The sequence below is a fragment of the Cryptomeria japonica genome, chromosome 5, assembly GCF_030272615.1.
Source record: "Cryptomeria japonica chromosome 5, Sugi_1.0, whole genome shotgun sequence".
Classification (NCBI taxonomy): Eukaryota; Viridiplantae; Streptophyta; class Pinopsida; order Cupressales; family Cupressaceae; genus Cryptomeria; species Cryptomeria japonica.
This window is the reverse complement of record NC_081409.1, coordinates 705,943,323-705,960,688: the sequence shown is the minus strand read 5'-3', so window position 1 is coordinate 705,960,688 and position 17,366 is coordinate 705,943,323. Positions and strand designations below refer to the sequence as shown.

At 35.6% G+C, this 17,366-nt stretch overlaps 1 protein-coding gene across 3 annotated transcripts in view; it reads right to left on the bottom strand.

The window, feature by feature from the left end:
- Positions 1 to 13,766: 13,766 nt before the first annotated feature.
- LOC131075049 (enhancer of rudimentary homolog) overlaps positions 13,767 to 17,366 on the bottom strand; it is a 61,558-nt gene continuing 57,958 nt past the window's right edge. For all 3 annotated transcript variants that reach the window (XM_058011838.2, XM_058011837.2, XM_058011836.2), the window contains 2 exons: positions 14,388 to 14,508; positions 13,767 to 14,280 (listed from right to left, as the gene is read on the bottom strand). In XM_058011838.2, coding sequence (XP_057867821.1) covers positions 14,148 to 14,280; positions 14,388 to 14,508 — 254 coding nt within the window. In that variant the 3' untranslated portion in view covers positions 13,767 to 14,147. The remainder of the gene's footprint in view (positions 14,281 to 14,387; positions 14,509 to 17,366) is intronic.

The window sequence follows — 17,366 nt, the reverse complement described above, 5'->3', positions numbered from 1 at the left end:
AATAGACCAACTTTCAACTTAAGTAAATATTTCATTAAATTTTTAGTACATGAAGCTCTAGAGGGCATAACTTCCAAATCGATTGTCAAATCTTCAATCATCATAAATCATTGGAAAGCTTGTGAGAAGACCTACAGTAGTGCAGTGTGCGTCAACACATTTTGGTCAACTTTTGAGCCTATCTGGAGCCTTTCAAACCCTCAAAACTGCATCTAAAATTTTATTGGAGAAATTTCCTAAAAAAGTTGAGTATCTCTAGAAGGCCACAAGATATTGGGATAATTCCTTCACCATTGGCTTCATATCACCATTAGGAAGTCTATGTAAGATTTAATGCAAAATTGACAACTTACTAAAAATAGTAACCCTGTCATTATTAGCCCTTATTGAAAAAATAAACAATATTTTTGGGTGATGTAAGATTGGTCTTACACCCTGGATACCCTTGCATCAAGTTTTCTTCACTATCATTGAAAACCATTTATAAATCTATGCCCAAATGGTCAACAACATTTTCTAGGAAGGAAAAACATTTTTAGGTGGTCATTACATCAAATTAGATCTTAAATGACATTTTGTATATGAAAGGGGGGTAGGTGGGACTATATAGAGAACAATGTGGGAGTTTCATACTATCAAAGGTTATAGATCGAGAATACCTTGTAACTCATATTAGTCAAAAAGTCAAAGTATTAGAGATTGAGGGTGATGAGAAAGTCATGCAAATGGAGGGAAGTCTAAACAAATAGTATTAGTAGGATGAGAGTGTCAGAACTTTGGGGATAAGGGTTCAAAGATGACTTATACCTAGTACCACTTTGAAAGAAAACCTACATCTCTAACTCTAATAGAAAAATAACAAAAGTTGTTGGGCAGTGAAGTTTCAAAGATGCGTGAGGAGGATTATCGAGGTAAAGGGACAGGTGAAAATCTAACTCTAACAATTTGTTGTGATGGGAAACAAGTACCTGGATAGAGATAATGCTACAACTTTGACCCCAATAGAGTACTAGGCATAAAAAATTAAGGATTTGTGGATTTAGAAAGGTTCATGTGAGGTACCTAGATTAGGGACAGTATGAAACTTTCAAAAAAAATCTAATGGAAAAAGACTAGGAGTTTGAGGTTGGGGATGACATGTGAAGTATAATTAATTAGAGAAATAAAAATTTAACAGTCTATTAGGAAAAGAGTGAAAGGCATGATAAGATATGAGACATAAAAGTCTAAAAGTTTAGAGCAAATGGAAGATTTTAGTGCAAAATTCTGGGGATCAAAGTTTGAGGATGCCAATAAAATGGTATATAGAGAAGCACAAGTCCAAAACTCTAGTGCTCAAAATTCTCTAAGGCATCAGGTTAGGATTTCAAAGCTTGGGGGTTTCAAGGAAATGATACTCTAGTATAGGGATGTCCAAAACTCTGACATTGAAAGGAACTCAATTTAAAGGATCAAGTTTACAAGGTTTAGGTTAAAAGTATGCAGATAAGGGGGAGGCCAATAGTCTGACAATTATAGAGAAATGCTACAAGTCTAGGGACCAAATTATCTAACCTAGGTGGAAAGTTATGCTAGGAGGAGTAATTCTAACCCAATAAGGACAAATGGAAGGTGAAGATTGATGGGATGGTATATCGAGATAGACAACCTCAAAATTTTAAAACTGACAACTTCCAAAAACTTGAGTAAATGACCCAAACAGAGCCAACACTTAAAACCTTTTTGATTTTTTGTAGACTTCAAACATAATGAGCACACAAGGTGCAACACAAGGAAAACTTTAAGCAACATTTTGACTATGGAAAATCCATTTATAGTATATTTAGATCAGTTATAAAAGGTGGGATAACACAAACCAATAACATATGGGAAAATATAGTCTAAACTACAAATTGAGTCCTACAAAGTTGGGCTCTAACCTCTTCATCAAGATGTGTAATGCACACTACAAGAAATTTTGGTTGCTCACCTTATTGAAATTTTCTCCAAGCAATTCCTAGCATGTACTTTCCATTAGCAATTCATATACTCACATCATACATCTATTTTATATTATATCATCTTAACAACATGATTAACTATTGATCCATCACCAATGTTTGTCATCAAAAAACCATGTGTCAAAATAATCAATGCATACACATAAGAATCTAATCATAACATAAACAACCATAAACATCCATAAGGAATCCATTACAAATAGTAGATAATGTGTTGCACTAACAAATGGGTCTCCATATATATAAACATCAAAATGTATGTGCGTTGTGTCTCAAAAATACATCAAAATACAAATGGCACATAGCCTAATCATAAATCCATTGTGATCAATCCACCAAAAAACCATCCACCTTTCCATCCCTGTCGCAACTATGGATCCATGTCCCCTACTAATCTTTATGGTGGTGATGGTGGCCTCCTCATAGGTGGTTCACTGCTACTAACTTGGAAGTTGAACCTAGCATCCAAGAGTTGGTCTGGTCTAAGTACACCTTTTCCCTATGCTCCACTAGTATGTCATACTCATAAAGAATCATTTACTATTACACCTCTCAAAATTCCCTCATGGCTCTCTACAAATTAGAAAAATCCTCCCTCATCCCCTATGGCCCCAATAGAGATCTAATTGTGTGAAGGATGAAAATGTGAATCAATATAAAATAAGAACAATGCAATGCAAATATCAAATTCACATCCACACTCACTCAATAAAGCCTAAAATCTATGGATAAAACAAGATAATAATCAATAATTATACCATAGAAAAGACCTTAGATTGCTCCATTGTTTCTTTGATATTTTCGTGAATGCTTGGAATGTGAGTTGCTCTTCAAAGTGGCATAACCATGATGGCACAATGATAGGATGATAGATTGATACTTGATAGATGTTCAAAGATAGTAGATAGATATGGAAGCTTGCTTACTTGTGTAGATGGGTAGCTAGACAATTATACTCTTACTTGTAGATAATTATTGATAATAATGCTAGCTCTAGGGGAAAAGAGTTGATGGGGGGTTTTATTTCTATGCTTCACTTTGACATTTGATCAATGATGGAAATAAATTAGAAATATCAATGAATGAGAAAAATTGAGATAGGGTAGGAGCTAAATTTAGATCATTGATTAATGAGGTGGCTTAACTTGAAGAATTAAATAAATGAAATAATTATTTAATTCACAAGCATAGTTTTTTTTTTTTTGAATAAAAGGGTAAAAAATTTATTGAAAATCAAACACAAGAATTACAAAGAGAACCTGAGCCCTGAGGCCCCAAAAAAGAACCACCAAACCAACCCTAGATCATCCGGCTTCATAACCATCCATGTCCTCAGCAAAAATATTCTGCAAGTCTTGACAGTAATCCGCGGAGAGATGCTCCCAACCTTCAACTTTCCAATCACTACCATGTTCCGAGGCCCAGTTGGCCAAACAATCAGCTGCTCTATTCCATTCACGAGGGTTGTGGATGAAAGACACCTGCTCCATTAAATAACTAATTTGGAGAATCTGTTGAACAATCCCTGCCAACTGCCACTGAATCCCACTTACCTTTTGCTTAGTCAACAAGTTAACAACAATTTGTGAATCCAATTCACAAATTACCTTCCTTCATCCCAACTCCCAAGCACGCTCTAGGGCATAGAGAATTGCAAATCCCTCCATAAAATTATTAGACTTCCACCCTTTATGCACCGAAAAGAGGAAAACTACCTCCCCCGTGCTATTCCTGCCAACACCACCAACTCCGATAGGGCCTAGGTTACCCCTAGATGAGCCATCGGTGTTAATCTTGATAAACTCATCCTAAGGGGGTATCCACCTTCCCACCCTTTGCACCTTCTTCATAGCATGTCTACCTCTCCTGACACAAGTTGAGGCATGAGACAACTCCTGCAGACCAAACCTACTCATAATATCTACCTCATCTCTACCCAGAGGAAAATTCACCTCACAATTAGCTTCCACTGTCTCCCGGATCATAGCAATGATCCTATTCCAAACTTGTTGAACAGACAATCTGACCTCATGAAAGATCCTCTTGTTCCTCTCAGGCCAGATCTGCCACAGAATGAAGATGGGCCTAGTATACCAAATAGTCTGGAGGAAGGAGGACAATATAGGAGGTCTGCCCAAACTGCTCCAGAACTCTACCAGAGAATCCACGTGGACGCAAGGATGCTTCCATGCCCCCCACCAATAATGCCAAATAAGCATAGAGAAGGGGCATCTAAAGAACAGGTGTGAGGAATCTTCCTCCCCATTACCACACAAAACACAGATAGAAGGCCCCAAGAATCCCCACTTGCGGATATTGTCCCAAGTTAGGCATCTATTCAAAGCCAAAGTCCAAGCAAAGCAATTACACTTCGGCCAAGAAACATTATTCCACACCTGTTTCCACCAGTTCACCTCTCTTCCCTCAAGTCTTCGGTTCAACAGTTCCTGGTATCCACTAGCCACAGTAAAAACGCCCTTAGGATTTGGAGACCGAGCAAGCCCATCCCTACCTTTGAGGAAATTTGAGGTAAATAATGGTTTGAACCAAGGATGTAAGCACTACAGGCAAGAAGCCCCACTATTTCTCCAAGGTTCTCCCTAAGGTAAGGGTACTCCATTTTTAACATGGTGGAGATGAACCCATGGGGGTTTGAACCTAGGTTGTAGGCACTACAGGCAAGAAGCCCCACCATTTCACCAAAGGGTTATCCCCTAACTTTATGGTTTGAACCAAGGATGTAAGCACTACAGGCAAGAAGCCCGACTATTTCTCCAAGGTTCTCCCCAAGGTAAACATGCTCCATTGTTAACACGGTAGAGATGAACCTGTGGGGTTTGAACCTAGGTTGTAGGCACTACAAGCAAGAAGCCCCACCATTTCACCAAAGGGTCATCCCCATTCACAAGCATAGTTGAAGAATAAATAAAATATTAATTTTATTTATTTTGGAGGGAAAGAGACAATTAACTAAATTATTTCAAATTGATTTAAATGTGAGAGGAGTGTTAGCTAATTAAATAATTTAAAAAATAATAATAATTATAATGGACCAAAAGATGAATTAATTAAATAATAAAATTATTTAATTACTAATGAAAAAATTAATTATTTAATTAATATAAATATAAAGAAAATTAGGATCATTAAATACTTTAATTTTTTTAATTATTATAGATGACCAAAGAAAAATATTAGCTTAATTAAATTTTTTAATGTGGATAGAAGAATTAATGAGATCATGATGAAACGAAAAGATGAAAATGCATTAGTCATTTTTAGGTGTCTACAAGTTGTATCCCTCTCTTGTCTCAACGTCCACACATCTACCTATGCTCTTTCCAACTACACCTATAACCCATTTCTCTCACCCTACAATATCACCAACTATGCCTACAGACATCACTCTATGTGGAACCCCTCTCTTGTTATATATTGTCCCAAGTTGGATGTGGAGATTGTCATGCTCTACCTAGAATCTATCCATATCCATGTGTACCTATGATATCGCAATATCTTTGGCAGTTATCTCCCACCCAAGGCTTTCAATGACTTCCCTTCTACCCAATGACCACACATGCAATGCTCGAGCCACTCATGTATTGTGTTGACCTCTTGAACATTCATCTCCCCTATCTCCGCTACTGCCACATTTCCCTCGATATTCACCAACTTTCTTCTCTTCCCAGTACTATCATTGTTGGCACTATTGTCACTGCTACAACTATCCTCACTCAAAGAATCCTCCTCATTGGCATTATTAGTTATGTTGGCCTCAACCAATCCTACCACACCTCATACACATCTACCACTTCTACCTCCACCATATCTTCTCAATACCAATAGGCTGCTAATAACAACCATGTCCAACTCACCATTGTTATCCTCTAATCCACATATGGCCCCACTATCTAATATCTCAATACACATGGGTAAACACATGAAGCCCCATTGGAATCATCTAATGGATCCTGAACTACCTTAGGGCACTATCAAACACATATAGCAACCAAAGATTTTTGGTTTTTCATCACCCCTATTTAAGAACTTGAATCTTCTCTTTGTCATGCCTTGCTTAGAATTTTTCTAAAGTACATAATTTTTCCCCTTCATCCTCTTGTTTGTATAATCCACAAAAATCTATAAGCTAAAACCAAATCATTATATTCAACTTTACACACCATTCATTTCAAGTCACCTATTTCATATGCTTCTACTACTTTTTAAGAATCAAAATGAACTTTGCCACTCTTTATATACCTTTGGCTTGTGATTTTTTGTGGGGTTTCCTGTAAAATTTATCTTTTGAACTAAAGGGTTGTAATTTAATTGATTGAGCACAACTGATAAGGTTGCACCAATGTTCAAGAGGTGTAATAATAAAAGATTAGGTTGGGATCATGCCTTGAGCAACTTTGATAGAATCGATATATCTCAATGCTTGGCTCTCAACTAAATCGATTCTCCAAATTTACTCAAATGTATGGCTTCGTACCATTTTCGTGCTTCCCCTTATATTGTACCTATGGGTGGATCATTAGATGTGGATTGTACATAGGTAGACTAACCAACAACCTCCAAGATATTTTTTGATCCTAGAAGGTTTTTTCACACCCTAATGGCAGTCTTTCTTCTAGTTGAAGGACTCCTAAGACAGTGGTCTCATAATGGATTGCTTCTCCTATCATGGATTATTATGATCTAGAGGTTTCCTTTACCTTTTCACCCCCTAAATTGTTGTGTGATGCTTTTATGGAAATTAACAAAATCTCCATTGAAAGAATGATAGATTGGTGATGGAAGTGTTGTAAATTCAAAGATCTAGAAAGGAGGCTTGATTGCAAAAAAAATTAAAAAAATAGAATGAGTTCTTATATTAATTTCTAATCAAGGTAAAGAAACAAATTTGTGGGGAAAAAGAACACTAAAGTAGCATACTTTAACAAGAAGATTCGAAAAAATTTGGCCTTTCCTAGGCAATTTACACAATTTGATTTCACAACTTAGTAAACCTTTGGTGAAGGAAAGTAATGATAACTTTGTTGGCATTTGCATGAAGATTGCATTAATGATATGTTATGTTGTCATTGATGTCAATTGAACCGGTAATGATGTTGTTGATATTGTTGCTATTGTTGATATTGTCTTGTAACCGGTAGGAAGAGCTTTGTGAAGGTTATTGTAAACCGGTGTGTAAGTTTGTGAGTTGAACCGGTAGTCGGAGTAAAAGGTTGAACCCTTTCTATGTTATGTAACAGGTAAACCCTACCAGTTGTTTTTGTTAAACCCTAACCGATTAAGGTTGTTGAATTGGTTATGTTGGTTGAGCGGTAATGATGGTGACACGTAAGGTCATTGTATGAAGACAAGTTCAAAATGTTTTGGTGTGTTTGTTTGTCTAGGGAATGAGAAAAATGTATTGCATCTAATGCAAAACATGTGATGAGTTACTGAGCTCGATGAAGCCGTAATCAAGGAAAGTTTGAGGTTTTCTTGATTGATGTGTAGAGATTGCTATGAAATCCAACGGTCATGCTTATACCGACTTGTTTGTAATCTCGATGAGAGGATTAGAATATTTTTGTGTTACCGACCTAATTGATTTGTATTTAAGGTCGATGAAGTTGTTTTGTTTAGTGTTGGCAAGAGTTGGCAGAAATCAGTTGAGTGTGTGATCACCAAACCGGAGAATGAGTCTACAGTTTGAGTAAAGGAAGATAGAAGCGTAAATGGATCTAATCAAGCAAATGTAGTGCTATTCAGACATATCAAGAAACTCTTGTTGTTTTCTAACAATTACAGCATAATTGAAATCCCCTAACCGGGTAAGCTCTAACAAGCTTGGTTACTTATTAAATCCTCTTACAAGGTGGTCCATTAGATTGGATTTTTAAATCCTCTACTAAGGTTACTTCTTACAGGGTATTTGCTTCTAACAAGGCATTCGTAGTCAATCCCTTAACCGGGTGATTCCTAACAGGATCAATTCTTAATATGACTTTTGTAAAAGCTTTAACAGGCTTGGCTCCTAACAAGGAAAACTTCAAAAGAGTTAAGATATTAATTTGTGAGTCTCATCTCACCATGGTTTTTACCTATTTGGGTTTTCCACGTATAAATACTTGTGTCATGTGGTGAATATTTTTGTGGTTATGATCTTATGATTGGTTTGATTAACTATTTCTGATAAGGCATGATAACCAGAAGCATTGAGAAGTGAAGTATTGACTTATGATAAAGCATTTTGATGATTACAAGTTAAATGATGTTTATTGTTAAGTTGTTGTAACAGTCAACCGGTATTCTTATGAGTATTGATCTTGACAGGGGTATTTCATTGATAAGATTACTTTGCATGTTTGAGTTTGGGAAGTTTGTATCAGTTTTTCTAGTTACTGATTCACCCCCCCCCTCTCGGTAATCTACCGGATACTTATTTTGTCATCATACCATCAAACTTTGCATGTACTCAAGAGTTCTTTATTGTGGAATTTATCTTCTAATGGCAAGAAGGCTATTCTTAATTATAGGCCATGCTTGTTGGAGGTATACATCAAAAGCCTTAAATCATAGTCCTCATGTCCGTCTCCTATCATTTCTATCATCTTCTAAATGATATGTTCTCCTTTGTACCTATTTGAGTGTGCTTGTCTTATTTGCCATTACAATATTGATTTCCTTAATTATAAAGCTATCCAAAACTCTTTTGCAAATATTTAAATGTTGCCCAATTGTACTTAAATAAAAGGTTGCCTAAAGAAATTAGTATAAAAAATGGTGATAAAAATTAGAATATGTTAATAATTGTTTCCATTCCCATTTCTAATATGAGCATGTTCATTTGGCTTCTCGTTGACCAAAGAAGATTTCTAATTCTCTTGAGACTTGAAGTTCTCCTCTTCCTACATCATGGAAGGGAGCTAAATCTTATCATCTCATTACATTTCCAAGGCAAGAGAATAAGCTATTTGGGTTGAAAAGCAAAATTTAGATTGGCAAGAGATTCTAGTAGCCTTTTCAAATAAGGAGATGCATAGTGAGACACCTGTGTTATCAATAAGTTTTAGTTCTAAGAGTTGTGTAACAAAATAATAGTATTGTATGCAGAATGAGGAGACCATTAACCACCTGCTCTTTCATTGTCCCTTCTCTGCTGATATCTGGGGAAGATGTCTAGATCACTTTAATATCAGTTGGAGTTTCCCAGAATCAGTTCAAGAGGTTTTTAATTCTTGGCAGCACCCCTCAAGGAATAAGTCTACAATTATGTTATGGAAATTGGCCTTACCCCATATATGTTGGGGAATATGGAAAGAGAGAAATGAAAGAGTGTTCAAAGAGAAGGTGTCTAAGGCTCAAATTGTGTTTGAGAAAATAAAATGAAACATATTGGAAAATATTAATATCATAGGTGGTATTGCTAACCCTCAAGACAAGGATGATCAAATTATCTTCAAGAATTGGAGATTAAAAGGACGAGATTACTTTCAGACTAATCCTAGAGAGGGTGTGAAATGGGAATGTCCTCCCAATGGTTGGATGAAAAACAAATTTGATGGCGCTTCTAAGGGTAACCCTAGTAATGCGGGATGTGGTGTGGTCCTAAGGGACGAATGGGGAAAATGCAAAATCATTAAATGCATACCTATAAGAAATCAAACTAATCATGTTGTTGAGGCTATGACAGCATATCATGGGATGGTCCTAGCAAAGGAAGCCAACTGCACCAAAGTCTGCTGTGAAGGAGACTCTTTGAATATAATAAACTGTTTGAACAAGGAGTTCCCACCATCTTGGTCAATAAACAATGCAATTAAAGCAGCAAAGAAAATAAGTGACACATTTGATATGTGTGTTTTCACACGTGTACAGGGAAGCTAATTCGTGTGCTAACTGGGCCGCCAGCTTGGCCTGTCGAACGGAGGAAATCATTACTATTAATGGTGAGAGTGAACTTGCATGTGAAGCGAAATCCTTGTTCGATTTGGACCGTATCCAAATGAGGCAACGTGGCATCATCAACAATAATTTCTAAATGCTTCTTCCACTTATTTCAATGAAGGCTTACAACGGCGGTGATGATCATTTATTTAAGTGTCTTATCATAATAACTTGGCACGGATTCAGGGCTGTATTTCAAGGCAACAATAGAAACCAGAGAAGAAGAATCAGAGCCGAGAGCAAGAAATTCAGTGATTGCGAAGGAAAAATGGGAGGGAACAAAAAAAGGTTTGAACCAACCTCTTGTTCAGAATGGAAGAAGAACAGAGAGGTTTGGGATATTCTACAGGAGGGAGGTTTAAGTGTGTTTATGAAGAGGCTTAATGGGAAAGATCCAATGGTCACTAAGCACTTTATCAAGAATTGGAAGAATGGCAGAGTTTTGGTGGGGACACAGATGATGACTGTGGATGAGGAGATTATTGCAGAAGCTACGGGGATGGTGACAAAGGGCATGAAATTCTATAGAGATCGTAGTATCTCTGATAAGGTAGCGGACAAATTTCCTGTCACAGATGGTGAGAAGAAGAAAATGGTGAAGGTCGACAACTCCTATCACTCCCCAAAACGTATATGCAGGCCATGGAGGTTTGTTTTGTTTGCTACAATTACCTATATAACGTTGGACGGTAGATTTACGAGAGCTTACAGGCACCATTTTGTGTTGCTAAACCATTTCTGCCATGGTGAGAAGGTAAGCCTGCCATATTATCTTGCATGTTCCATGGACCATACAATCAAAGAGATACAGGAAGACCCCAAGGACGACCATGCTCTTCATCAGGGTCTTATGGCTCTTGTGTATAAATTGCTGAAAGGGAAATGCATTGATAAACCAATTAGAGGTAAAAATGCAAGGGATGAGGACACAGAGTGAGGTTAGTGGTTTTAACTTTGACTCGAAAATTGAAGGCGAGTCGGAGGAGCTAAGCAAAAAGGGGAGGAACAAGGGAAAGAGGAAGAGGTAAGTGGTGGATTCTGATATCTCGGAGTCTAAGGATGAGTCCTTCAAAGGTAAATTCATCAAAAGCAAGAAAGGTAAAGGTACCGGAAAGCAAACCCAGAGGAAGAAGAACATTAGCAAGGGAGGTAACAAAGATATCAATCAAAATTTGATTGATTCTGATGAGGAGGCAGAGGAGGATAAAAATGATAATGGACAGGTAAGGAGGGGGATGATATCCCGGTTGTGGGAAGCAATGAGGATTTGAATACTCAAGGTCTATAGAAAGAGGACCAAGAGGACAAAAGGGGTAAAACTGGTGATTGTGTTGGAGGTAACGAGAGTATTAAGGGTTTATGTGATACCGTTAGCATAATGGTGAAAGACATAGGTAGCTTGAAAAAGGATATGAATGTTGTCAAAAAGAGTCACGATAGGCAACAAACCTCTGTCTGAAAATGTCAAAGAATTGGCGGTGGCAATTAATAATGTTGAAGCCATTGAAAACATGGTGGGTAAAATATTTGAAACTGAAAAGAACGTTAAGGAGATGGAAGGAAATAAAGATGTGAAAGGGATGGAAATTGCTATGAATAATCTGGGCAACAGAGTTGACAGGATGGAACTTACAGTGAAGAAGATAGCAGAACAGAACTTTTAGATTCTCAAAGCCTCGATGGACAATATGAACATTTTGATTAACAGATAACATCAAAGATAAAGGCGGCGACAAGGATCAGTTGGATAACAAAGGTCATGAGAAGAGGACTAGAGCCAACACTAGGAATAAAGGCAACATCAAGGGTCGAGAGCTGGATGATTTAAAGACCTCTGCGAACAACATGAAGCAGATGGTGGTCCATGCTGAGGATATTATGAAAAATATCTAACTCTTTGTCTCGGTCTTTGTCTCTATCTTAGTCTTTGTGCTGTCCTTTTGCTTTCCTTTAGTTGTCTTTTTATGGTTCTTTATGATATGTGTGTTGAGATCCCTTTTTGTTCAGATGGGATCAGTTTTTGTTGTTGGAGTGATCAGGCACGACTCTTTCAAGCTCTAATGCTCCCCTGATTTGTAAAAAGTTTGAGTTCCTTTCAAAAACCTGTTTTTACTTAATCAAAACAAAATAATAGTAGATACAAATGCATATTCAATAATAGAGGTTTTAAAGGGTACAATTATCCATACTACAAATTTTGATCTAGATGTTGAAATACAAGTTGCTCACTCCCCTCAGCATTAATAAACAATGTTTTACTAAACAATGAAGAAACACTAGCTAGGAAAGAACAACCATCAAATGATTCTTAAACCTTCCAAGAATTTTAGTAGGAATTCACTAAGGCTTGAAGGCCCTTAAGGCAATATGGTTTGTTTTTTTGGGAAGATAATATAGCTTTTCTAAGATTCAAATGAATCATATAGTCATTTGAATCTAAGACTACATATCATCTTTTGTAGGCTATGAGCCCCTTATCCAAGTTATTATTAGATAAAAAAATAAAAATAAAGGAGAGAGAAAGAAAGAAAGAGAGAGAGTATGTCACATGTATTAATTAAGGATTCTACCAAATTGTTGAATTATGTAACAAAATAATACTCAATTTTTGGTGTGTCGTATATGCATGCAAAACTAGTCAATTTGGCTGGCTATAAGCTATAAGGTTCCATATGTCATTTGTAATCAAAGCATGCACAACTTATGAGAATGACACTTTCATGTATGGTATTTGAGAATTTTGCCTATCTTGCAATTTTAAACTCCAACGTTATTTTCATCTTAAATAAGTTTGAAAGGTTCATATATCACTAATGATCCACATTGTCTCTTATGATTCCATCATCCATTTGTACAATTAGAGTTCATAAGCTAATAAATCAAATTTATCATACATTTGATCCATTAAAATTCAAAATGTTATATATGAATTTTTCGAAATTACATATTTTCCAGCATATTCCATTTATTGTGATTTGGTTTGGTTCATTGTTCTATATTATGGCTCCATGCTGTAAGCTTTTCGAGGGTGCTTAGATCAACTCTTCTTCAATATCGAAAAAACTTATAATAAAAAGAAGAAAGAAAAGAAACATATAAAGAAAAAAAAAATGACATCAAAAAATCGACTTCACAAAATGTGTGTTTTTGTTATCGTTCATTCCCCATCAACGACCGATAAACTTAATTCCATCCTGGAGAATTAGACTCTAGCACCTTAATTATAATTTTTGCCTGGAACTTGGAACGAACAAAAACCCATGACCATATTTATGCCCAATGACAATACAAAAGAAGGAAGTCACAATGTAAGTGAAACACATTAAAATCAAAATAAATTGTCATTACTTGCCCAATCATGTGAAAAGGTGGCGAATGCATTTAACCTAACGTTAAATGATGCAACTTTTATCAAGAAACCAAAGTTTTATTTTTTATAGCTCATACTCAAAAAGTTTCATATCTTTTACGAGTCAATGCAAGTATTACTTATATTTCAGTAAATAGAAAGGAACAAGATATATCAATTTTGTTGTGCTTTAGAAGCAGTGACACTGACAACTATTAAAGTCACTAAGACAAAAAAAAAACTACTCACGACACTTCTTAAAAATCAAACTCACAATGCTTTTGCTCTATTACCTCTTACAAAGAAAAAAGGAAAAAAATCCAAAATCCAAAATCCATTCTCAATACATTTCAGATCAATTTTTTTGTACCATTAAATTGAGAAAGATAATGTGAATGGGTACAGAGACACAAACCATCGACATCTTCTTCACAGTTTCATAAACCCTTTAACTCCTCCACTATCGAAGTATAATGTTAACAAATTTTGGAGAGCCTACCTTTGTATTTACTCGTGATTATGTTGTTTTTCAAATGTTTGAATATATAATTTCAATGTTCCATCACATTAAGGATTTGGTTCAGCTCAAATAGCTAATTATTAGTTTACATACAGAGGCACACTAGCTATCACGTCAAGCATACACACTAACTACAGAGCCTGCAATTTTGATACTGAAGAATACCTAGCAAAATCTGAACACATCTCGGAACACTGCCGAAATAAGGCTAGAGTTGAAGGATGTGAAACTCTAGTGTAAATGAATTTCATGACACTCCCCCAATAAGATTACAATTAACTAGATACTAACTCAACTCTCTTAGTCATATGGAACCTTATCTTTGTACATATTCAATTTACCACTTATTCCAGTCGTTGACTCTACTGCTATTCCAATCACTGACAGCAAGTTTCTTCAAGTGCTTCAAAAGCTGCTGTTTTATCCACTTTCGATCATTTGGCAGATAAGCATGTAGTGAGTGATCCAACCTATAAAGCCAATGGTTTTCCATGTATAAGAACCATATTAAATTCAGGAATATACTTGTAACATATAAAAGTTTCAACATGTAACTCTGATATATTATATAACATACACAAGTGCACTCAGATCTGCTAAACCATCGATGAAGCTGTAGATATCTTCGATATCATATGTAATGTTCTGTATAGCAGGGTTCAATTCCTTCAATTTCCGTTCATATAATCCACATATACCTACACAATTCAGAGATAATGAGACATTATATACTACCTAAAAAGTCATCATTGATCTGATGCACTGTGGTGCTTTTCTGCATGTTCAAACACTTCCATTATAAAATACAAAAGAACAAGCACCTCCGAAAATGATCTGACACATCAACTTTATTGTAACTTCAATTTGTGAAACTGTGGATGGAATGGAGCAGTACGAAATAAAAATGCTATTTCAATATTCAAACATATATTTTTCTCAATTTAAAGACTAAACAGGACGCACTGGGACCTGGACTAAGCAGAACTCTTATCTAATGATCAGACAAAAAAAGTTTTGTCTCCGTCCAATTTGTTTTTACTTATTTTGCATGAAACTGTATTTGATTTTACATCTACACAAGCCAGTTGCAATTTAACTCATGCAAAGAAAAGACAGATAGTTCCTTGCAAAGACAAACAAAGATTCGTTTACTTGTTAAGTTTGTCAATGTCATACATAGCACTCTGCTGTCAGAAATTTGTTTGCATAAATTCACAGAGCTCACAATCACGTGAAAAAAAGAGCTCATAAATTCACACAGCTCACAATCACATGAAAAAAAAGAGCTTTCAAACATTTGACGTTCATGCAATTGTTATCATTTGAAATTTTTTATAGCACAAATGCTTCTCTATCAAGTTTCCTTCTCTGTTACAATACAGGAATCGGAAATGGAATTTGCTCATCCTCAACGGATCAGCCAGAGATGCAAATAAATAATATCTATTCTATTATTGTGGCATCCACGACTTCTTCAAGATCCCAAACCATCCAGAGATCCTTGAGATCTACATTGTAAATTTTCTGGTTTACACTAAGAGAGAATCACTTGTATAGTTTTGCAAACAGGTTCTCCGGAATGTTGGCAATCCTTAAATAACAAAATATTTAGGCTTCAATGGCTACAATCACACTGCTGTTAATATTGGTCAACTGTATGAAATGATAATTTGATTTTGTTATTAATTAAGGAGAGGAATACTCCTTATAAAAGAAAATTACAAAACGATATTTCCATAATGGAAACAATCGAGAATAGAAAACGAAAGACAGAAAGGAAACTTCCTAAAACTAACTTAAAATGAAAGACATAAATGGAAGTATCTAAATACTAACTAAATGACTGAGATGACCATTATATCAATATTACAATATTATTTTAATACCCCCTCTTAATAGTCATTCTACTAACTACCCTGCAGAAGATGTGACACAATCTACAGGTCATTTGGCCATGAATGCAAAGAAGGCTGCCCCCTTCTCCTCAGAACGCTCTGTAATATTAACCATCTGCTAAGACCCTCCCTGGTTCTACATAACTTTTGGATATGACCAAGTTTACCATAATCCTTATACCACAATCCTTCCAACATGATGTTGGGTAACAAAGCCGTCCCTCCCTTTATCCAGAGACACCAAGATCAGCTTCTCAAAAAACCCATCATGATCTTTTTTGGGAAAAAATCAAAAAACCCAAAAAGCAACAACCTTTATGATTTTTTGTGGAAAAAATCTGAAAACCTTCCAACAGAGAAAGAACCCATGATTTTTGTGTGAAAAAATAGTGCAAAAAAACAAATAAAGAAATCACGATTTTTCAAGAGAAAATAGTACAAAACCCTCTGATTTTTTGTGGAGAAAAATCAAAAAACCCATCCACGATTTTTGAGGAGAAAATCGTACAAAACCCCTCAATCTATTCAAAATCTTCACTCGCGGCCATCATGAGTAGTAAACAAAAATAAAAAACTCCCTGATTTTTATGGAAAAATTCAAGCAAAATCCTTCGATGATTTTTTGTGGAAAAAAATCAGAAAACCCATGAATTTTTTACTAAAAGAATTCGCTAAAAAAGAACCTAAGCTTTGATACCATGAAATGATTCAATGTTGTTATTAATTAAGAAAAGGAATACTCCTTATATAGAAAATCACAGGACAATATTTCCATAACGGAAACAATCGAGAATAGAAACACGAAAGACAGAAAGGAAACTTCCTAAAACTAACTAAAGACGAAAGATATAAATGAAGTTTCTAAATACTATCAAAATGACTAAAATGACCATTATATCAATATTACAATATTATTTTAATACTGTAAAGTCATCTACTACCATGACACGCACAAATGATTACTTATTTCCAATAGTTTAGAGATCAGAATCTGCATCTCTGATTCTTACATGCAAACATTCCAAATAAGGCACTAGTTTTGTGTTCCGGAGGCACTGAACCATTCAAGCTGGCTGGTTAAATATTTTTGGCTTCCTAAAACACACTCTGCAAAATTCCATCCAAACCATTTTTCACTTCTACTGCCTTCTTACAACTCAATTCTTCATCCACTTGCCATTTCATTGGATGTGTCAAAATTTCAATAACCATATTCAACAATTAATTGTGGTGTTTTGATCAAAATCGTAATATTTGCCTAACCCATAGTATTTTACAATTAGTCAATTCTTTAAATGTGAAATTTCCTTTAAAAGATGCAAGTGTGGAGACACCTATGAAACTCATCTTTCTATCTAAAGGATTGTAATTGCTTTGTCTCTGATTCATATTGTTGGGGACATTTGCCAGCTTTCTTCCTCACAGTTTAAGTATCATTACAAACCAACTATGCGAAACAAAGATAAGAGTCTAAAAACATCCTTAACAAAAAGTAAAGAAAAAGTAACAACGTAAATATAAGAGATGTCTAATAAGAAAGGTAAGCCTAGAAACCCTAATAATCATGAAACTGCAACATAAAATTTAGGCAAGAACTACCTAGACGATTTGCTCACAATAATAGTCATGAGTGTAATAGGAATTGTATCTCAACAGAACGC